Below are 24,445 nucleotides of genomic sequence, written 5' to 3' on the forward strand. Positions count from 1 at the left end.
AGAAAGAAAGAAAGATTAGTTAGAAAGAAAGAAAGATAGGTAGATTAGTTAGAAAGAAAGATAGATTAGTTAGAAAGAAAGAAAGATAGATAGATTAGTTAGAAAGAAAAAGATGGATTAGTTAGAAAGAAAGAAAGATTAGTTAGAAAGAAAGATGGATTTGTTAGAAAGAAAGATGGATTAGTTAGAAAGAAAGAAAGATTAGTTAGAAAGAAAGATGGATTTGTTAGAAAGAAAGATGGATTAGTTAGAAAGAAAGAAAGATAGATTACTTAGAAAGAAAGATAGATTAGTTAGAAAGAAAGATAGATTAGTTAGAAAGTAAGAAAGATTAGTTAGAAACAAAGATAGATAGATTAGTTAGAAAGAAAGAAAGATTAGTTAGAAAGAAAGAAAGAAGGATTAGTTAGAAAGAAAGATGGATTAGTTAGAAGGAAAGAAAGAAAGATGGATTAGTTCAAAAGAAAGAAAGAAAGAAAGATAGATTAGTTAGAAAGAAAGAAAGATTAGTTAGAAAGAAAGAAAGAGAAAGAAAGATAGCTTAGTTAGAAAGAAAGATTAGTTAGAAATAAAGGTAGATTAGTTAGAAAGAAAGATAGATTAAGTAGAAAGAAAGAAAGAAAGAAAGGATTAGTTAGAAAGAAAGAAAGAGATTAGTAAGAAAGATAGATCAGTTAGAAAGGAAGAAACATTAGTTAGAAAGAAAGAAAGATAGATTAGTTAGTTAGAAAGAAAGATTAATTAGAAAGAAATAAAGACAGATAGATTAGTTAGAAAGAAAGAAAGATAGATTAGTTAGAAAGAAAGAAAGATAGTGTAGGGTATGGACCAATCAGACACATACTAATTATTCATTATATACAAAGGTTTATGAAACTCCTCACACAGCCCAAATGAACAAACACAAGGGCAGAAACAGTGTCAGGTTACAGGGCATGATAAGGAGATTTTACGACCTCCGAGGAATGTGGCCACATACTCAAGAGAGAGACTATGAAACAGAAACCCTCTTTAAAACAGACTTTGCTGCATTAATCATAGACTAACTGATCTATAAATGAACATGCATAAAACTTTGAAAGAAACAGTGTAAATGGTTTACTGTCTCGTGTACTATTAGGTATATATTATGGTATGTATCCTGGTATACAACCAACTAACGATCAATGTAACCTCACCTGTATCATGCCTCCTAACTAATTAATCCTCATTTAATGACTCACACTTCGATGTACATCACCTTCTTCCTTAATGCGGTGTGGATGTGTTATAGCTATTTTAGCATTAATGAAGGTATAATCATATTATGGGACAAAGATCCGTAAATCAACTAAGAGCCACTTTCCCTCTCAGACATGTCCCCTTTCTGATTGGTCGAGTTCAACCCTTAGGGGAGGATCTTCTCCAGGCCTTATTAGAGACAGTCCACATGTGACCTCGCTCTCTTAGTTCTTTCATCCAGCCGCAACACTGTTCTGGTGATACTGGGGAGCCCCCTCCCCCTCCACGGGGGCCCCAGGGCCCAGCAGGCCTCGATTCCAACCAGATATGGGCTCAGGCAGGAGAGAGATGACTCTCTCACAAAGAACCAAGGACAATCTCAAGAGTTTTGGAACAAAGACTCCAACCAACAACGACTCCAATCACCCATCCTTCCGACTTCCTCACTTCTCCTGGGTGCTCGTCGTGGCCTCAACAGAGTCCCAGGCCTTGCCCAAACCAGCCATGCGTTCCTGGAGAAAGAGAACGCTCAACCAACTTCCACTTGACACTGCCGGAACCATCAACGACTTCAATTTTCAACAACTTCAAGAATTGTTCCCATTACAAATGCAAGTATTCAATTCAATGAAATGTGAAAATGAAATTCTGATGGTTCTTCTCATAGACCCTCTTCCGGTTTCCAATTTCATCCTATCACTAACCTATTTATGTATTCATGTGTGTATGTTGCTTAGTTTATTTATATTCATATAAATATCTATATTTAGTTAATAAAACTTGTACATAATATGTATTTGGTTCTGTTTTGATGGCAATACAAGTCACTTTACGATCACGGTTTTTGCTACTGGCTCAAAGTACTGTACAGGCGAAGAAATAATTATTCTTCGGTGGCCATGGAAGATACCCTTTTCTTAGAATAAATTAATAATCAAAAGAGTTCGTTGGAAGAACTGATTAATTGATTGTAATATTAATTCAGCCACATCAAGTTAATCCAATTAACTGACCCAAATATTTATAATTAATAATAACAAGATATTATTGATTATTAATATTTCCAAAAAGCTGAGTTCCTTACATATAGATTAGTTAGAAAGAAAGAAAGAAAGATAGATTAGTTAGAAAGAAAGAGATTAGTTGGAAAGAAAAATAGATAGATTAGTTAGAAAGATAGATTAGTTAGAAAGAAAGAAAGATAGATTAGTTAGAAATAAAGAAAGATAGATAGATTAGTTAGAAAGAAAGATAGATAAGTTAGTTAGAAAGAAAGAAAGATAGAATAGTTAGAAAGAAAGATAGATAGATTAGTTAGAAAGAAAGATAGATAGATTAGTTAGAAAGAAAGAAAGATAGATTAGTTAGAAAGAAAGAAAGATAGATTAGTTAGAAAGAAAGAAAGATAGATTAGTTAGAAAGAAAGAAAGACTAGTTAGAAACAAAGAAAGATCGATAGATTAGTTAGAAAGAAAGAAAGATTAGTTAGAAAGAAAGATGGATTTGTTAGAAAAAAAGAAAGATTAGTTAAAAAGAAAGAAAGATGGATTAGTTAGAAAGAAAGATGGATTAGTTAGAAAGAAAGAAAGAAAGAAAGAAAGAAAGAAAGAAAGAAAGAAAGAAAGAAAGAAAGAAAGAAAGAAAGAAAGAAAGAAAGAAAGAAAGATGGATTAGTTAGAAAAAAAGAAAGATTCGTTAGAAAGAAAGAAAGATTAGTTAGAAAGAAAGGAAGATAGATAAGAAAGAAAGAAAGAAAGAAAGAAAGAAAGAAAGAAAGAAAGAAAGAAAGAAAGAAAGAAAGAAAGAAAGAAAGAAAGAAAGAAAGAAAGAAAGAAAGAAAGAAAGAAAGAAAGAAAGAAAGAAAGAAAGAAAGAAAGAAAGAAAGAAAGAAAGAGAAAGAAAGATAGATTAGTTAGACAGAAAGAAAGAAAGAAAGGAAGATAGATAAGTTAGAAAGAAAGAGAAAGATAGATTAGTTAGAAAGAAAGAAAGAAAGAAAGATAGATTAGTTAGAAAGAAAGATAGATAGATTAGTTAGAAAGAAAGATAGACTAAGTAGAAAGAAAGAAAGAAAGAAAGATTAGTTAGAAAGAAAGAAAGAAAGAAAGAATAGTTAGAAAGAAAGAAAACGATTGGTTAGAAAGATAGATAAATAATAGATAGAAAGATTAGTTTCAGTGAAAGAAAGATTTGTTAGAACAAAAGAAAGATTAGTTTCAGTGAAAGAAAGATTTGTTAGAACAAAAGAAAGATTAGTTAGAAAGAAAGATAGATTAGAAAGAAAGATAGATAGAAAGAAAGATTAGTTAGAAAGATAGATAGAAAGAAAGATTAGTTAGAAAGAAAGATAGATAGAAAGAAAGATTAGTTAGAAAGACAGAAAGATCGATTTGAAAGAAAGAAAGAAAGATAGAGTAGTTAAGAAAGAAAGATAGATTAGTTAGAAAAATTAGTTAGAAAGAAAAAAGATAGATTAGTTAGAAAGAAAGAAAGATAGATTAGTTAGAAAGAAAGAAAGATAGATTAGTTAGAAAGAAAGAAAGATAGATTAGTTAGATAGAAAGAAAAATAGATTAGTTAGAAAGAAAGAAAGATAGATTAGTTAGAAAGAAAGAAAGACTAGTTAGAAACAAAGAAAGATAGATAGATTAGTTAGAAGAAAGAAAGAAAGATTAGTTAGAAAGAAAGATAGATTTGTTAGAAAAAAGAAAGATTAGTTAGAAAGAAAGAAAGATGGATTAGTTAGAAAGAAAGATGGATTAGTTAGAAAGAAAGAAAGAAAGAAAGAAAGAAAGAAAGAAAGAAAGAAAGAAAGAAAGAAAGAAAGAAAGAAAGAAAGAAAGAAAGAAAGAAAGAAAGAAAGAAAGAAAGAAAGATGGATTAGTTAGAAAAAAAGAAAGATTCGTTAGAAAGAAAGAAAGGAAGATTAGTTAGAAAGAAAGGAAGATAGATAAGTTAGAAAGAAAGAAAGAAAGAAAGAGAAAGAAAGATAGATTAGTTAGAAAGAAATAAAAGAAAGGAAGATAGATAAGTTAGAAAGAAAGAAAGAGAAAGATAGATTAGTTAGAAAGAAAGAAAGAGAGAAAGAAAGAGAGATAGATTAGTTAGAAAGAAAGAAAGAAAGATAGATTAGTTAGAAAGAAAGATAGATAGATTAGTTAGAAAGAAAGATAGACTAAGTAGAAAGAAAGAAAGAAAGAAAGAAAGAAAGAAAGAAAGAAAGAAAGAAAGAAAGAAAGATTAGTTAGAAAGAAAGAAAGAATAGTTAGAAAGAAAGAAAACGATTGGTTAGAAAGATAGATAAATAATAGATAGAAAGATTAGTTTCAGTGAAAGAAAGATTTGTTAGAACGAAAGAAAGATTAGTTAGAAAGAAAGAAAGATAGATTAGAAAGAAAGATAGATAGAAAGAAAGATTAGTTAGAAAGATAGATAGAAAGAAAGATTAGTTAGAAAGAAAGATAGAAAAAAAGAAAGATTAGTTAGAAAGACAGAAAGATCGATTTGAAAGAAAGAAAGATAGAGTAGTTAAGAAAGAAAGATAGATTAGTTAGAAAGATTAGTTAGAAAGAAAAAAGATAGATTAGTTAGAAAGAAAGATAGATTAGTTAGAAAGAAAGAAAGATAGATTAGTTAGATAGAAAGAAAAATAGATTAGTTAGAAAGAAAGGATTAGTTAGAAAGAAAGAAAGATAGATTAGAAACAAAGAAAGATAGATAGATTAGTTAGAAAGAAAGAAAGATTAGTTAGAAAGAAAGATGGATTTGTTAGAAAAAAGAAAGATTAGTTAGAAAGAAAGAAAGAAAGATGGATTAGTTAGAAAAAAAGAAAGATTCGTTAGAAAGAAAGAAAGAAAGATTAGTTAGAAAAAAGAAAGATTCGTTAGAAAGAAAGAAAGATTAGTTAGAAAGAAAGGAAGATAGATAAGTTAGAAAGAAAGAAAGAAAGAAAGAAAGAAAGAAAGAAAGAAAGAAAGAAAGAAAGAAAGAAAGAAAGAAAGAAAGAAAGAAAGAAAGAAAGAAAGAAAGAAAGAAAGAAAGAAAGAAAGAAAGAAAGATAGATTAGTTAGACAGAAAGAAAGAAAGAAAGGAAGATAGATAAGTTAGAAAGAAAGAAAGAGAAAGATAGATTAGTTAGAAAGAAAGAAAGAAAGAAAGAAAGAAAGATAGATTAGTTAGAAAGAAAGATAGATAGATTAGTTAGAAAGAAAGATAGACTAAGTAGAAAAAAAAGAAAGAAAGAAAGAAAGAAAGAAAGAAAGATTAGTTAGAAAGAAAGAAAGAAAGAAAGAATAGTTAGAAAGAAAGAAAACGATTGGTTAGAAAGATAGATAAATAATAGATAGAAAGATTAGTTTCAGTGAAAGAAAGATTTGTTAGAACAAAAGAAAGATTAGTTTCAGTGAAAGAAAGATTTGTTAGAACAAAAGAAAGATTAGTTAGAAAGAAAGATAGATTAGAAAGAAAGATAGATAGAAAGAAAGATTAGTTAGAAAGAAAGATAGATAGAAAGATTAGTTAGAAAGACAGAAAGATCGATTTGAAAGAAAGAAAGAAAGAGTAGTTAAGAAAGAAAGAGATTAGTTAGAAAAATTAGTTAGAAAGAAAAAAGATAGATTAGTTAGAAAGAAAGAAAGATAGATTAGTTAGAAAGAAAGAAAGATAGATTAGTTAGATAGAAAGAAAAATAGATTAGTTAGAAAGAAAGGATTAGTTAGAAAGAAAGAAAGATAGATTAGTTAGAAAGAAAGAAAGACTAGTTAGAAACAAAGAAAGATAGATAGATTAGTTAGAAGAAAGAAAGAAAGATTAGTTAGAAAGAAAGATGGATTTGTTAGAAAAAAGAAAGATTAGTTAGAAAGAAAGAAAGATGGATTAGTTAGAAAGAAAGATGGATTAGTTAGAAAGAAAGAAAGAAAGAAAGAAAGAAAGAAAAAAAGAAAGAAAGAAAGAAAGAAAGAAAGAAAGAAAGAAAGAAAGAAAGAAAGAAAGATTAGTTAGAAAAAAAGAAAGATTCGTTAGAAAGAAAGAAAGGAAGATTAGTTAGAAAGAAAGGAAGATAGATAAGTTAGAAAGAAAGAAAGAAAGAAAGAAAGAGAAAGAAAGATAGATTAGTTAGAAAGAAATAAAAGAAAGGAAGATAGATAAGTTAGAAAGAAAGAAAGAGAAAGATAGATTAGTTAGAAAGAAAGAAAGAGAGAAAGAAAGAGAGATAGATTAGTTAGAAAGAAAGAAAGAAAGATAGATTAGTTAGAAAGAAAGATAGATAGATTAGTTAGAAAGAAAGATAGACTAAGTAGAAAGAAAGAAAGAAAGAAAGAAAGAAAGAAAGAAAGAAAGAAAGAAAGAAAGAAAGAAAGAAAGAAAGAAAGAAAGATTAGTTAGAAAGAAAGAAAGAATAGTTAGAAAGAAAGAAAACGATTGGTTAGAAAGATAGATAAATAATAGATAGAAAGATTAGTTTCAGTGAAAGAAAGATTTGTTAGAACGAAAGAAAGATTAGTTAGAAAGAAAGAAAGATAGATTAGAAAGAAAGATAGATAGAAAGAAAGATTAGTTAGAAAGATAGATAGAAAGAAAGATTAGTTAGAAAGAAAGATAGAAAAAAAGAAAGATTAGTTAGAAAGACAGAAAGATCGATTTGAAAGAAAGAAAGATAGAGTAGTTAAGAAAGAAAGATAGATTAGTTAGAAAGATTAGTTAGAAAGAAAAAAGATAGATTAGTTAGAAAGAAAGATAGATTAGTTAGAAAGAAAGAAAGATAGATTAGTTAGATAGAAAGAAAAATAGATTAGTTAGAAAGAAAGGATTAGTTAGAAAGAAAGAAAGATAGATTAGAAACAAAGAAAGATAGATAGATTAGTTAGAAAGAAAGAAAGATTAGTTAGAAAGAAAGATGGATTTGTTAGAAAAAAGAAAGATTAGTTAGAAATAAAGAAAGAAAGATGGATTAGTTAGAAAAAAAGAAAGATTCGTTAGAAAGAAAGAAAGAAAGATTAGTTAGAAAAAAAGAAAGATTTGTTAGAAAGAAAGAAAGATTAGTTAGAAAGAAAGGAAGATAGATAAGTTAGAAAGAAAGAAAGAAAGAAAGAAAGAAAGAAAGAAAGAAAGAAAGAAAGAAAGAAAGAAAGAAAGAAAGAAAGAAAGAAAGAAAGAAAGAAAGAAAGAAAGAGAAAGAAAGATAGATTAGTTAGACAGAAAGAAAGAAAGAAAGGAAGATAGATAAGTTAGAAAGAAAGAAAGAGAAAGATAGATTAGTTAGAAAGAAAGAAAGAAAGAAAGAAAGAAAGATCGATTAGTTAGAAAGAAAGATAGATAGATTAGTTAGAAAGAAAGATAGACTAAGTAGAAAAAAAAGAAAGAAAGAAAGAAAGAAAGAAAGAAAGAAAGAAAGAAAGAAAGAAAGATTAGTTAGAAAGAAAGAAAGAAAGAAAGAATAGTTAGAAAGAAAGAAAACGATTGGTTAGAAAGATAGATAAATAATAGATAGAAAGATTAGTTTCAGTGAAAGAAAGATTTGTTAGAACAAAAGAAAGATTAGTTTCAGTGAAAGAAAGATTTGTTAGAACAAAAGAAAGATTAGTTAGAAAGAAAGATAGATTAGAAAGAAAGATAGATAGAAAGAAAGATTAGTTAGAAAGAAAGATAGATAGAAAGATTAGTTAGAAAGACAGAAAGATCGATTTGAAAGAAAGAAAGAAAGAGTAGTTAAGAAAGAAAGAGATTAGTTAGAAAAATTAGTTAGAAAGAAAAAAGATAGATTAGTTAGAAAGAAAGAAAGATAGATTAGTTAGAAAGAAAGAAAGATAGATTAGTTAGATAGAAAGAAAAATAGATTAGTTAGAAAGAAAGGATTAGTTAGAAAGAAAGAAAGATAGATTAGTTAGAAAGAAAGAAAGACTAGTTAGAAACAAAGAAAGATAGATAGATTAGTTAGAAGAAAGAAAGAAAGATTAGTTAGAAAGAAAGATGGATTTGTTAGAAAAAAGAAAGATTAGTTAGAAAGAAAGAAAGATGGATTAGTTAGAAAGAAAGATGGATTAGTTAGAAAGAAAGAAAGAAAGAAAGAAAGAAAGAAAGAAAGAAAGAAAGAAAGAAAGAAAGAAAGAAAGATGGATTAGTTAGAAAAAAAGAAAGATTCGTTAGAAAGAAAGAAAGGAAGATTAGTTAGAAAGAAAGGAAGATAGATAAGTTAGAAAGAAAGAAAGAAAGAAAGAAAGAAAGAGAAAGAAAGATAGATTAGTTAGAAAGAAATAAAAGAAAGGAAGATAGATAAGTTAGAAAGAAAGAAAGAGAAAGATAGATTAGTTAGCAAGAAAGAAAGAAAGAAAGAGAGATAGATTAGTTAGAAAGAAAGAAAGAAAGATAGATTAGTTAGAAAGAAAGATAGATAGATTAGTTAGAAAGAAAGATAGACTAAGTAGAAAGAAAGAAAGAAAGAAAGAAAGAAAGAAAGAAAGAAAGAAAGAAAGAAAGAAAGAAAGATTAGTTAGAAAGAAAGAAAGAATAGTTAGAAAGAAAGAAAACGATTGGTTAGAAAGATAGATAAATAATAGATAGAAAGATTAGTTTCAGTGAAAGAAAGATTTGTTAGAACGAAAGAAAGATTAGTTAGAAAGAAAGAAAGATAGAATAGAAAGAAAGATTAGTTAGAAAGATAGATAGAAAGAAAGATTAGTTAGAAAGAAAGATAGATAGAAAGAAAGATTAGTTAGAAAGACAGAAAGATCGATTTGAAAGAAAGAAAGAAAGATAGAGTAGTTAAGAAAGAAAGATAGATTAGTTAGAAAGATTAGTTAGAAAGAAAAAAGATAGATTAGTTAGAAAGAAAGAAAGATAGATTAGTTAGAAAGAAAGAAAGATAGATTAGTTAGATAGAAAGAAAAATAGATTAGTTAGAAAGAAAGGATTAGTTAGAAAGAAAGAAAGATAGATTAGAAACAAAGAAAGATAGATAGATTAGTTAGAAAGAAAGAAAGATTAGTTAGAAAGAAAGATGGATTTGTTAGAAAAAGAAAGATTAGTTAGAAAGAAAGAAAGAAAGAAAGAAAGATGGATTAGTTAGAAAAAAAGAAAGATTCGTTAGAAAGAAAGAAAGAAAGATTAGTTAGAAAGAAAGGAAGATAGATAAGTTAGAAAGAAAGAAAGAGAAAGAAAGATAGATTAGTTAGAAAGAAAGAAAGAAAGAAAGAAAGAGAAAGAAAGATAGATTATTTAGAAAGATATATTAGTTAGAAAGAAAGATAGATTAAGTAGAAAGAAAGAAAGAAAGAAAGATTAATTAGAAATAAATAAAGACAGATAGATTAGTTAGAAAGAAAGATAGATTAGTTAGAAAGAAAGAAAGATAGATTAGTTAGAAAGAAAGAAAGAAAGATAGGTAGATTAGTTAGAAAGAAAGAAAGAAAGATAGATAGATTAGTTAGAAAGAAAGAAAGACTAGTTAGAAACAAAGAAAGATAGATAGATTAGTTAGAAAAAAAGAAAGATTAGTTAGAAAGAAAGATGGATTTGTTAGAAAAAAAGAAAGATTAGTTAGAAAGAAAGAAAGATGGATTAGTTAGAAAGAAAGATGGATTAGTTAGAAAGAAAGAAAGAAAGAAAGAAAGAAAGAAAGAAAGAAAGAAAGAAAGAAAGAAAGAAAGAAAGAAAGAAAGAAAGAAAGAAAGAAAGAAAGATGAATTAGTTAGAAAAAAAGAAAGATTCGTTAGAAAGAAAGAAAGAAAGATTAGTTAGAAAGAAAGGAAGATAGATAAATTAGAAAGAAAGAAAGAGAAAGAAAGATAGATTAGTTAGAAAGAAAGAAAGAAAGAAAGAGAAAGAAAGATAGATTAGTTAGAAAGATAGATAGATTAGTTAGAAAGAAAGATAGATAAGGTGGAAAGAAAGAAAGAAAGATTAGTTAGAAAGAAAGAAATAAAGAATAGTTAGAAAGAAAGAAAACGATTGGTTAGAAAGATAGATAAATAATAGATAGATAGAAAGATTAGTTTCAATGAAAGAAAGATTTGTAAGAAAGAAAGAAAGATTAGTTAGAAAGAAAGAAAGATAGATAGAAAGAAAGATTAGTTAGAAAGCTAGATAGAAAGAAAGATTAGTTAGAAAGACAGAAAGATCGATTTAAAAGAAAGATCAGTAAGAAAGAAAGAAAGAAAGATAGAGTAGTTAAGAAAGAAAGATCGATTAGTTAGAAAGATTAGTTAGAAAGAAAAAAGATAGATTAGTTAGAAAGAAAGAAAGATAGATTAGTTAGAAAGAAAGAAAGATAGATTAGTTAGATAGAAAGAAAATAGATTTAAAAAAGGGTTAGTTAGAAAGAAAGATGGATTTGTTAGAAAGAAAGAAAGAAAGATTAGTTAGAAAGAAAGGAAGAAAGATAGAGTAGTTAAGAAAGAAAGATCGATTAGTTAGAAAGATTAGTTAGAAAGAAAAAAGATAGATTAGTTAGAAAGAAAGAAAGATAGATTAGTTAGAAAGAAAGAAAGATAGATTAGTTAGATAGAAAGAAAATAGATTAGTTAGAAAGAAAGGATTAGTTAGAAAGAAAGAAGGAAAGGATTAGTTAGAAAGAAAGATGGATTTGTTAGAAAGAAAGAAAGAAAGATTAGTTAGAAAGAAAGGAAGATAGATAAGTTAGAAAGAAAGAAAGAGAAAGAAAGATAGATTAGTTAGAAAGAAAGAAAGAAAGAAAGAGAAAGAAAGATAGATTAGTTAGAAAGATAGATAGATTAGTTAGAAAGAAAGATAGATAAGGTGGAAAGAAAGAAAGAAAGATTAGTTAGAAAGAAAGAAATAAAGAATAGTTAGAAAGAAAGAAAACGATTGGTTAGAAAGATAGATAAATAATAGATAGATAGAAAGATTAGTTTCAATGAAAGAAAGATTTGTTAGAAAGAAAGAAAGATTAGTTAGAAAGAAAGAAAGATAGATAGAAAGAAAGATTAGTTAGAAAGCTAGATAGAAAGAAAGATTAGTTAGAAAGACAGAAAGATCGATTTAAAAGAAAGATCAGTAAGAAAGAAAGAAAGAAAGATAGAGTAGTTAAGAAAGAAAGATCGATTAGTTAGAAAGATTAGTTAGAAAGAAAAAAGATAGATTAGTTAGAAAGAAAGAAAGATAGATTAGTTAGAAAGAAATGATTAGTTAGAAAGAAAGAAAGATAGATTAGTTAGAAAGAAAGAAAGACTAGTTAGAAAGAAAGATGGATTTGTTAGAGAAAAAGAAAGATTAGTTAGAAAGAAAGAAAGATGGATTACTTAGAAAGAAAGAAAGACTAGTTAGAAAGAAAGATGGATTTGTTAGAGAAAAAGAAAGATTAGTTAGAAAGAAAGAAAGATGGATTACTTAGAAAGAAAGATGGATTAGTTAGAAAGAAAGAAAGAAAGAAAGAAAGAAAGAAAGAAAGAAAGAAAGAAAGAAAGAAAGAAAGAAAGAAAGAAAGAAAGAAAGAAAGAAAGAAAGAAAGAAAGAAAGAAAGAAAGAAAGAAAGAAAGAAAGAAAGATTAGTTAGAAAAAAAGAAAGATTCGTTAGAAAGAAAAAAAGAAAGATTAGTTAGAAAGAAAGGAAGATAGATAAGTTAGAAAGAAAGAAAGAAAGAAAGAGAAAGAAAGATAGATAAGTTAGAAAGAAAGAAAGAAAGAAAGAGAAAGAAAGATAGATTAGTTAGAAAGAAAGAAAGAAAGAGAACGAAAGATAGATTAGTTAGAAAGATAGATAGATTAGTTAGAAAGAAAGATAGATTAAGTAGAAAGAAAGATAGATTAAGTAGAAAGAAAGATAGATTAAGTAGAAAGAAAGATAGATTAAGTAGAAAGAAAGATAGATTAAGTAGAAAGAAAGATAGATTAAGTAGAAAGAAAGAAAGAAAGAAAGAAAGAAAGAAAGAAAGAAAGAAAGAAAGAAAGAAAGAAAGAAAGAAAGAAAGAAAGAAAGAATAGTTAGAAAGAAAGAAAACGATTGGTTAGAAAGATAGATAAATAATAGATAGATAGAAAGTTTAGTTTCAATGAAAGAAAGATTTGTTAGAAAGAAAGAAAGATTAGTTAGAAAGAAAGAAAGATAGATTAGAAAGTAGGGATGGGACGGTATGAAAATTTCATATCACGATTATAGTGACCGAAATTATCATGATTATCAATATTATCACGGATTTGTTAAAACAAGATGAAAGTTTTAAAAAAGAACTGATGCTCACACTGAAAACATTTCAACAAGTTTTATATTTGAGAATCAACAAACAACAAATAAAATTAGCAGCTCTATGCACTTTTTAAAGATTCTATTCTGTGGCATTTCCTTCCTTATAATGACCATAGCAACGCATTATAACCATAACACAGCGCACATCCATGCATCACAACGGACGCGCGCTCTCATTTCATTCAAATACAACTTGTCATCTTGCGTCTCCGTTTTTGATTCTATTGAAAATGAAATCAGAGTTGATTTATTGTTTACAGAATTTGATAATATTGTTGTGATCATCTTGTCTGGACGAGTTTTGTACGCTGTACAAAATGGATTTAACAGGTAAGAATAGAGAATCTCTATTCAATATGTCCCCGTCATTATGTGGTAAAAGAAATCGGTGTTATAAGTGTACAATGAATGTACATTATTATCTCTTAAATGTCACTCTTAATAGTCTTGTTTGAACTTGTTCGTTCGTCTTTGGCTCAAAGCCACTTGCTGTGAGCTTTTCTTCGCGGAAGCTTCAAGTTTATTTCAAGTGAGTGAGATAAAACATTTCAACTCAAAACAATATTTTGTGCCCAATTATTTCCCAGAGTTAGTTTTAGTATTGAGATCAAAGTTAACTTGCCTTGCGTTCGCTACAACAGTGGATGGTGGTCACACAGGACGACTCGGCAGATTTGAAGGGTTTACCCCTATCACAGCGACTTTTTTTGTGCATGTTCTGCAGACAGAGTGACCATCCTCGATTAAGTTTCCCTCAGGATTTTTGTAAATGCCAAAATACGACCACACCTCAGATTTGGTCCTCTTAAAAGGCTGAAAAATCTCCCGAACACGGTCACCGCCTTCCGCCATTCCTTCTCGAATAAACAAAAAAACCAACATTGCGCGCCTGCGTCAGACTGTTGCTGGCTGGACAGGATTTAAAGTGAGTTATTAAAATCGCGATAATCAAACACGGTTTTAATGATAATTGAATTTTAAACGATATTATAAGTGGCTGCAAAAGGAGGAAATACATTGAACATGTTCAACCATATTGGAGAACATCATCCCTCCAGTTATAACTTACTGGAATCCAGTCATGAAAAATGGAATTTACAGTAGCCTATAACGCAGATGTCTCATAAAATGTGCAATTTGATGGATGGATGACCTGTAGAGCTATACAATAAATAAAAATAGCAATATCCTTGTGTCAGTGCAAAAAGGCTGTTATATAAATATATACTGTATATTTATTTGTGTAAATGAGAGGCGCAGATTCGTCTGTATGTGTGCCGCTCATGGTGTTTTCAGCATCTGTCATCTCACTATATGAGTAAAAGAACATATCCATAATTGCTCTGAAAGAAAAGGAGCATTTCATCATTTTATTTGAGAAAAAACAATTGTCAAACCATCAAAATAACTTGAAACTTGTTTGACTTGAAAATGTTTAAATTATGACCATTTCAATTGTACAATAAAAAATAGAATGCACTTTTCCAACAACAACAATAATAATAAAACGATTTATTTAAATATTATTTTTAAGGAATATAATTGTTAACCTCTCTTGTGCAGCCTTTTGCCAGACCCAGAATTTCTGAGAAAATAAAATACATTTAATCGGACTCTACTATTCTTACATTTTTAATAAATTATTAATAGTAAAAATAAGTTAAGGTTTTATTAATTAAATTGATTAGATATGCTTTTGATTATTAAAATTTAATCTTTATTAAAAGTAATTTGTTAAAAAGTATTCATGATTATTAAAAAGTAAACACCATCAAATAATATTCCACATTCCAGTTGCCGTTTACATTCGTTTTGTCTGCTACATGGTTATATGTAAATACATGCTATTTTTTTTTAACATGTTTCTTATTCAATAATAATTCTGTTCATTTTTTAGGGTTAAGCTAACCTGCAAAGACACTTCCTGATCCAGCTCAACCAATCTAATTAAGTTAAATCCCACATCTAAACAAGTCAAATAATTGAATTGTGCTGTAGCGCATTTCATTGCCAAAGACATAATACCTTTAAGAGTAATGGTAAGCCTGGCCTTCTCCATCTAATAAAGGCAGCATTCCCAATGTACAATGTACCATCAAAAACAAACTTTCCCACCAATGAATTGTATTGATGAATTTGCATGTACAAAGAGGTGTGGGCCAGTGTTGAAGAACAGCTGAAGGAAGCTGTGTGGTTTCAGCCACCACAGACCTGTGGACAGCAGTAGTGGAGCAGGGGAACCATTTATAAGTTTTACAGTCTGGTAGCTTTAGTGCCATTTTTAGGAGTATTATTTTTTTCCCAAAGACCATACCTTAGAAAATGTATCAGAAATGTCTAAAAACATGCTCCAGGATTGGAAGATTTCAAAGGAAAGTCTGGGTGGAATTACCACAGACAATGCAACAAATATAAAGACGATGGCCTTTTCAGAGTTTGCTTGTCTTGGCCACACTATAAATCTGGCCATTAGCAAAGCCTTGAAGATTCAAAGGGTGGAATCTGCTGTCAGAGCATGCTGACACTTGGTGCAAGGATTTTCACTGAGTTTCAATGAGAATTTATATATATATATATATATATATATATATATATACACACACACACACACACACACACACACACACACACACAGGGTCCGAAATTAACACCCGCCAAGTGCCAAATGCAGGTAGATTTTCCGTTTGGCAAGTAAATCTCAAAAGGCTATCCGCCACACTGGCGGGTTAATGTTCCAGACATCCCAAGGTCGGAAGTTCCGGGAGTCTCCCGTATATTGATAGCGGCTCCCTGATGCCCGCAAATTAGTTTAAATCTCCCGGAACCTAGAGCGAGCGAGAAAGAGCTCGCACATACTGTGCTCCAAACCGTGTAGCACGCACACGGCAGAGAGGGAGACAGGGAGAGACCTTGTATTTGTGTGCCTCAAGAAGCGTGTGTGAACCTTCTTCACACCTAAAATAGACCTACACTAAATATATATTTTTTAACTTAATTAACAAATTAAGATGACAAAGAAAACACTGAATCAGTTTGAATATTTGAAAAAAAAAAACGTTTTTTTCGTCAAATAAAAATAGCAGGCCTATACCTCAATCCACAGCTTGTCTAGTTTTTAATTAAAAAAAGTAACATGTCTACATGATGTGGGGTTAGTCTGGGTCTCCGATGGCACAGATGTCCCGGAAATACAGAAATAATGTCTCGCTAGTGTGGCCATCTTCGGAAAGCGCCTTTCCGTTGCTTGTGGATGTTTGCTTCGCGAGTGATATTGCACTGTACTTGTGCTAGGCCTACTGCTTTAGTTTAATACCGCGTAGCATATTTTTGCAATAACTTCGTCGCCCTTTCTGTCAAAATGGGCCCACAGAGTAGCTGCTTCTTTTCGCTTGCTTCATTTTGCTTGCTAAGCAAAATCTTTAGGCTCGTGTGGTTGCGCGTGTCGACGCACCCCATGAATTAACAAATATAGGCTATACTTTTTTTTAAACCATGCAGCAAACAAACAAAAAAGCTATAAAAAAAATATATATTTATATATATACACACACTCACCTAAAGGATTATTAGGAACACCTGTTCAATTTCTCATTAATGCAATTATCTAATCAACCAATCACATGGCAGTTGCTTCAATGCATTTAGGGGTGTGGTACTGGTCAAGACAATCTCCTGAACTCCAAACTGAATGTCAGAAGGGGAAAGAAAGGTGATTAAAGCAATTTTGAGCATGGCATGGCTGTGGGTGCCAGACGGGCCGGTCAGAGTATTTCACAATCTACTCAGTTACTGGGATTTTCACGCACAACCATTTCTAGGGTTTACAAAGAATGGTGTGAAAAGGGAAAAACATCCAGTATGCGGCATGAGTATATATATATATATCAGAGGTGGGCATAGATTATTTTTTTTTATCTAGATTAATCTCACTGTAATCTTGGAATTAATCTAGATTAATCTAGATTAAAATGGCTCATTTGAGTTCTGCCGAAGGCATTCAGACTATGTGTGCTACCCGAATAATGACTAAAACTAAGTCTTTGAGAATAGTTCGCCTCGCGTAGGGATGTGAAGTTCTGAAAGATTGGAAGATACGAAGATGTTCAACAAATAAAGATCTTCATCGCTGGTAAAAATATAATGCATTTGCATTTTTGCTTTCACTAGACTTAACTGTAGAACCACGGCCACTTCATCCAACGCTCTTGATGTTCTTAAATCTTCCTGTTACGAATTCGAGTCGAGTGTAAATGAATGCGCTTCAGACGATTCAGTGCGTGAGGAAACTGAACAGATCATTCAGACTGATTCGCGAACCGATTTAGACAGATCAACCAACTTGTTTGATGAAGTCTTTGAACAGAAACGACTCAAAAGAGTGATTCATTTGTAAATTGAGTATCGCTCATGCCCATAAAAAGATACAGCATGCTTGGAATAAACTCATTTAACAACATGTAATTGCATTAAAATAAAGTAACGTGAGGAACGTCGCCCAACGTAACATGTAAAAGTATACACCTTGTGTCCCTGACAGGAAAATACTCTGCTGCGCGATCTGTGACAGTAGGTGCGGCGTCAATTATGTCAAATATACTAGGCTACACATGGAATTGCGCGAAAATATGACGATATTCGAAAAAGCTATTTTATGATCCCAACGCAACTTTGAGAATAGATTAACGGCGATATTTTTTTTAATCGCCCGATAAGAGTCTCACGTTAACGCAGCACGTTAACGCCGATAACGGCCCACCACTAAAATATATATATATATATATATATTATTTTTTTACTTTTACTTTACTTTTACAACATAATAACCTCAATTAAATGTACTGAAATTAATGTATATGTGACACAAAAAGGTTGTTTATTATTGTGGCCGGTAAAAAATATGCTTGACTGGTGGATTTTTTCATCTACCAGTCCCTGTGGCAGGTGAGCCAAAAAGTTAATTTCGGACCCTGTATATATATATTAGGATTAAACACGTTAAACATTTTTCAACATTTTTCCGCACCGTGGAACGCTTCTCACTGGATGAGTTTCGGCGGACCGATTATTCTGGAGCACCAACTAGCGTTCATGACTTCAGACAACAACAAACCACAGTGAACATGAACGAAGAAGCTGACGAGACCGCTTTGGTTGGCCCCGTGGTTGGAAGCGTCGATAAGAGCATGGTTGTGTGCAAGTTATGCAACAAGGAATTCGCATATCACCGCAGCACATCGGGCCTCAAGTATCACCTCAACGCAAAACATAGAGCAGCTAGCGTGGACCTATAGGCTACCTGAATTTCTGAAATGTACTATATTTCTAAATATGCTATTGCTACACTTAATGGCAAAAATTGCACTGGTCTGCTGGACTTGGTAGTGGACTTGTAGTGGAGATGAGTGGTACCCGGTGGGGTCTTCTGCTGTTGTAGCCCATCCGCCTCAAGGTTGTGCGTGTTGTGGCTTCACAAATGCTTTGCTACATACCTCGGTTGTAACGAGTGGTTATTTTAGTCAAAGTTGCTCTTCTATCAGCTTGAATCAGTCAGCCCATTCTCCTCTGACCACTAGCATCAACAAGGCATTTTCGTCCACAGGACTGCCGCATACTGGATGTTTTTCCCTTTTCACACCATTCTTTGTAAACCCTAGAAATGGTTGTGCGTGAAAATCCCAGTAATTGAGCAGATTGTGAAATACTCAGACCGGCCCGTCTGGCACCAACAACCATGCCACGCTCAAAATTGCTTAAATCACCTTTCTTTCCCCTTCTGACATTCAGTTTGGAGATCAGGAGATTGTCTTGACCAAAACCACACCCGTAAATGCTTTGAAGCAATTGACATGTGATTGGTTGATTAGATAATTGCATTAATGAGAATTTGAACAGGTGTTCCTAATAATCCTTTAGGTGAGTGTATTAGGGGTGTAACGATACACATATTGAACCGTTCAGTACAAGGCTTTCGGTTCGATACGCATTACAAACCGAACGATTCTGCATTTTTCCTACCAAAATTTTGTTAGCAGTCGCGCTGGCGTAGCCACCACAATGTTGCCCAACATCAAATGGCAAACGTAATGAAAGCAGAATGAAACTGCGCTATTTATTTGTGCTTCACGGTCCGTTTATAAGTTTGGGCCAATGTCAGTGCAGCGTGAGCCGATCTTGATCAAGCGACACTGTTACTACACAGCGGCAGCGGTAAGAGATCAAGTAAAGAAAGCATTTGAATTTGCCTTAGAAGTAATAACATCGCTGCGAGATTTAGTAAGAAGCATTAAAATTTCTCCGTTATTGATTTAAGGTGTGCCCCTAAATTTTCTGCTTGTGACGAACAGTGAATTTTGGGAACAGTTACATCCCTAATATATATATATATATATATATATATATATAACCATCTCATTCAACCACTATGACCTCAATGATGCCCTTGCTTCGGGGAAACAGGTCACACTGTCCTCACTCACACCAGTACTGGAGCACATTGGCAGTGAAATCCTCAAAGCAAGCTGAAGACAATCTACTCATCAGACAGATGAAGCAAGTAATGAGGGCAGACTTGCAAGTGTGATAGACTGAGCAGGTGGAATGAGTGCTACTGATCTCCAGCTTTGTGGACGCCCAGTTTAAGGGAAGCTAAATTGCATGCTGAAGAAATGCCTTCAGAGAGGATGTTCAGTACAATTGGACACATTCTCTCACCTCAGCGGTCAAGAATGAGCCCTGAAAATCTCAACATGCTTACATTTCTTAATCAAAACCTGGCCAGAAAAGAAACAAAGAAATGCATGCTATGATAATCTGATCTCAGAAAAAAATTAACCCTCTGAGGTCGACTATCGCGCGGGCGTGATAGTCTTGCTTTTTTTCTTATCAGTGCAAAAGAAACTCAAAATACTCTGTTGATTTTGATCTTACTTATTAAGTGTTATACATCATTAGATCCTGATAAGTGTCTATTTTTTTTGTGGATACTCACAATAAAAACAAAGTGTTGTGCTTTTCGCCAAATAAAGAAAAACAAACATGATGCGCGTTCTGCCTTCTCTCTGTCAGTTAAGTCCATTCTGAAACGCGTCCGAAAATTAACTGTAATTCCGCGAATACTTGTCATACAGGCACGAGTGTTTTTCCATAATGAAGCTTGAACTCTCTTCTTTTAAATGAATTAATATATATAAAAAAACAAATATTCTCAGTTTATGTAATCTTTATGAAAAGAGAGAGATGTCAGTCTTTTTCTTTCCAGCTCATTATACCTGATTACGTGTTAATGTGCCACGCCCACTGAGAGCGCACGGTATTCAAACGCAAATGATCTAAGGCAAGCAATTCAAACATGCCAACGCCCACCAACTGGATTATAAAACACATCGTGTTTAGTAAGTATCTTACTACAGCTGTGTACACAGCGTATCCCTACGCTGTGAGCAATAATACTATCTAATAACCCTGGAAAATGTACCAGAAGTGCTGGTAGTTTCATTTCGAGGAGCAACGGATCCAGCTGATGTAGTAAGTCATTTATTCTTAAGTGCTTTGTTCTAATCGCGATATTGAATAGTGTCTGACTGTAAACCGCAAAAAGACTGTTTAAATATGAATTGCGTGTCTGTGTGTAGGCTAAATGATGAATGAACGGCACAGGCGCGCGCGCTGTTGTTAACTACAGTTATACAGCGCGTGTCTGTGCCGTTCATTCACTCTCGCACCTACATTAGTAAACGTTATGTTTACATGAACACATCCAAACTATAGTGCTATAGCCTACTAAGATGAGTAAAAATAGACTGAAATATGTTGAAATAAAATGTCTGTATAAGCAACAAACTGCAAATTCACATGTATATGCTAATATGTCATATAGAATATGTTACAGACTAAATATGAATGTTTAGACAAGATTTTGTGATTAGTTTTGGATAGATTATAAAGTTTTGACTGTAAAAAAAGACTACTGTCACATTAAATAGGTACGCTTTTGTTCACCAATTTCTGCTCATAGTTAAATATACTATAGTATGATGTTTTGTCAAAAATAAAGTAGATATATTGAATTATCAACTAAGATGTTATTATAGTGTTTGTTCCAATATTCAAACTAATGAATCCTTACCTTTTTTAATACGTATGATAAAATGGATACTTTTTACAAAGAAATACACTTGAAATATTGTTAAAATTATTATTGTAAAATTGTAATTGTTGTTGTAATTGGTTACAATTTCTAATTGTAAAATATGTATATATAGATAATTTCTTTTGTCCTTGCATTCTTTGGGATCCTGTGACACACCTGTGTGAAAGGGCTAATTAATATGCAGCTCATTATGTATGTGGCACATTATCCGGCCTTTGTCTTCTCAGGTGTGAACACGCATCCACGCATATTGCCTTTCCAAACAAAAGGTGTCTTATAAAATTTAAATCAATGTATTGTTTTGTGTAAATGATTAGGCAGGATAATTTTCAGATCATTTTGAAGCAAAAATTCTAGGTAACAACACTCATTAGTCAAAAGTCTTGTTGACACATATTTAGTATGTGTTTTGTGGCCTTATTTCAGACACTTTAAGTTTTAGTTTTTTCAATAACCACGCATAAACATTATTCTCTAAAAAATACAAACATATACATACATGTTGCTCACATATTACGGTATCCCCGTTTTTGCTATATAGAGTGAATATACACCTTTGCCATTAACAAGTTTATAAATAACTGAAAAAAGCACAAATGTCAGAGCATGTCAGAACACCTCAAGGACCCCCAAAACCCCAGAGGGTTAAAAAACATGGCCCTGCACTTTTCTGCCCTCCCCTTTATGCAGTTCAAGAGGAAAGACAGTTGGTTTATTCTCATCTAATCTAAAGAGAAATACCTTTTTTATTACTTATTTTGTTCAAATGGGAGATGTGCTGTCAGTTATTGTCAAAAATCTCAAATCGCTTATTGCACATTTAAAGTAAGAGCAATATGTATTTTTAGCTTTGTTTCTCTTCTGGTGTTAACAGGCGTTTAGTCTGCAGTTTGCTTCACATGTGCATTCCACTCTTGATGTAAAGAGGTCATAGCATGCATTTATATTTCTATGGTGACACTATTGGACAATAACTAAAAATTAATCTGTGCCTCCCTCTTCTCACTCAGACTGCTGGTTTCATTGGGTTCTTCACTAAATCCTATAAAAAATATTAATAAGTTGCAGAGGAAATCACGGTGTCTTAATTTTCCTCACAGTTTTTAAGCATGTAAGATATGGATATAGCTCCAAAATGTTCTTCCTCTGAGGAAACACAAACAGAAAGATTTGCCTTAAAACTCTAGTCTGAGGAGAAACATTCACACTCATTTACATGGAGGAAAAATATATCAATTCAAGCTGCAGATGAATTTACCTTAACTTGCCATGCTTCAGATTGATTCCCAGACACCGGCTTTTGCAGCACACTGTGTAAATATTCTCAGGATTTTAAAGGATCACGGAAGCCTTGCAGTTTATCTTCCATCAGGTAATCTTTTTTCGTAATTGATATTTTACCAGATATCAAGCCTCAAGAAAAACATGATCAGTAATCCCCTACAGATGTACTGATCATTTTAAAATATGTAAAAGTCTAAAAGTCTGGGGGGGGGGCTATTAACTAGGTAATTCCATGTCAACTCAACCAGAGAGGAAAAAAAGAGCCAAAAAAAAAACTTCTGGTACAAACATAAAAGAAGAAGAAAGTCAAAGTATTCAATGTCATGAATGTAAATTTACTGAGTAATTCACTGTTTTGTAGAGGGGGATCAAAATTACAATTTCCACCTGAGATTCGGAGTCAAAACATTTGGAGGGGTAAAAATGACTTTAGAAAGATGGCAGCATCATTATTTTATTTTTACACATGTACATTGGTAGGTCTATTAGTTAAATCAATTTACTTTATCAATCGTTGTATTGCATGTACAAGGGGACCGTTCAAAAATGGGAACCTCTTGTGTTTTTTGTCCCAAGTTTGCATGCCTGTAACTCAAGAAGTATTAAAGATATCTTAATATCCTTTTATAGATCCTCGTTCTTAAACTTTTCTTTTGTTATCTTCATTTTAAAGGCCCTATATGGTTAGATGCCAGAGATATGGAGATCTTGATGCAGCTCCATAAGTAAATGGGTCAATTGTACACATTTTAGTGGTCAAAAGCCAAATGTGTCTATAATACATCCATTAATTTAATATTTTGGCTTTCATCACTATTTGTTTGTCTTTCTTCAGAAAAAGAATATAAACAAAATAAAAATTTGAGCCAGGAAAGTTTTTAAAATTTGGTTGCTTTGACATGGAATGACCCAACTGATACTTGGAATCTCTCTCACCCTGTCTTTCATCCTCCAGCTCTGAGCCAAAGCTTTGGATCCCTCAATCTTCTCTGTGTGGCGTTTCTTCATGTAGGCCAGTGGAAGGTTCCAATCAGTCATGTCCACCTCTTCCTCCTCCGCCAGACCAACCACAGGGGAATTAAGCAGCTCAGTATCCATTTTCATAAAGAATCTGGAAAAATACCATATAGAAAAAATACAATTATATGACTACATTTGCAGGTTTAAAATGTAGAAAGTAGAGAGACAAAGAGTTGTGGTGTATTATTTAAAATTTTGTTAATTCTGATTCAGAATTATTTAATTGAACCAAGTTGGAGCGCCACCAGACTATGTCAATGTAAAAAAAAATTCCCAATTCTTATGATAGTTAACTTCATCTCACACCAATTCCAATTCAACAAAGCTCAGTAGTAATATCAGAATCCAAGTCAGCATCAGGTCAGGTCAAAACCCTACTCTCAAATCATAACTAACGAGGAGTGAATGTGAGTGATGAGTGCATACTTCCACGATAGTTCTAAAAAACCGACAAAGTGAATTTTTAGATGGTATAGAAACTAGGGCTGGGTATTGTTAGGAATTTCACAATTCGATTCGATTTCGATTCTTGAGGCTTCGATTCGATATTGATTTATTAGCTTTGATATCGATTCAATAATTAGTAAATACACAAGTAATTAAGTACCTGAGTATATTTTTAAATAATGTGTGCAGTATTACCCATGTTTAAGAACAAATTGACCCCAGCATGTTTCCTGTCATCGTTTATTTAGCTGAACAAACTGTACAATATTGTACATGTGTTGAATACAAACCACAACTGTAACAAACAGGTGCTTTATTAACACCTCTAAAGTGCATGTAACTGTAATAGAAAGTATATTTCTTTCTTCCTATACATTCAAGTTATAAAAGAAATGTAAACAGAAACACAAAATGTGCATACTCATAAAAAAAGCGCTTCGTGAGGCACACGCGCGCACATTTGCACACACGCAAGGACTTTTCCTATGTCGTGCGCGCGCTACGCGGTTTGGAGCTTTCGGGAGATTTTAACTAATTTGCGTACACCAGGGAGCCGCTATCAATATGCGGGAGACTCCCGGAGACTTATTGTTGTTCTTATTATCATTCAGGGGGGCTTAGGAACATTTTGGGGTAGCTTCAGCCCCCCTAAAATAGGCCTAACGACGTCCCTGGTTGGTGGTGCAGGCTTGAACGGAGTGCAGCTACTGTCCGTCATCTTGCTGTTTTGGTAAAGCGTGTCTTGTACAACGCTGACACTCTCACTAGAGTGTTGCCCACAGCGCCGCCACTGGCCGGAGGGCTGAATCTTTTCATAGGATTTGATGAATCGATATTGAATTGAGAAACAAATAATTGCAATGCATTGATGAATCGATATTTTTACCCAGCCCTAATAGAAACACATACCAGAGTTTTCAGATGCTCCAGAGATCGATCTCTGAACATGCCACATATTCCAGAAACACATTAGGTGTGTTTGACATCAGGTGTGCTGGTCTTAGCAAAAAGCTTTCTTTATCACAGATGAAGTGAATTAGATGCGATATTTGTCAAATCAACAGACATTTTAGATGTTTACATGTAGCAACAGAAACACTTTTCATTCAAAAATGTATGCACTG

At 31.9% G+C, this 24,445-nt stretch overlaps 1 protein-coding gene across 6 annotated transcripts in view; it reads right to left on the reverse strand.

Annotated features, from left to right (window-relative positions):
- Nucleotides 1-24,445, reverse strand: part of rptor (regulatory associated protein of MTOR, complex 1) — a 389,484-nt gene that overhangs the window by 359,231 nt on the left and 5,808 nt on the right. For all 6 annotated transcript variants that reach the window (XM_077199050.1, XM_077199052.1, XM_077199048.1 and 3 more), the window contains exon 2: nt 22,791-22,965. In XM_077199050.1, the coding sequence (XP_077055165.1) occupies nt 22,791-22,958 (168 nt within the window). In that variant the 5' untranslated portion in view covers nt 22,959-22,965. The remainder of the gene's footprint in view (nt 1-22,790; nt 22,966-24,445) is intronic.

This window comes from Siphateles boraxobius, unplaced genomic scaffold (assembly GCF_051911475.1).
Source record: "Siphateles boraxobius isolate OS27281-9 unplaced genomic scaffold, OSU_SipBor_1 41, whole genome shotgun sequence".
Taxonomy (NCBI): Eukaryota; Metazoa; Chordata; class Actinopteri; order Cypriniformes; family Leuciscidae; genus Siphateles; species Siphateles boraxobius.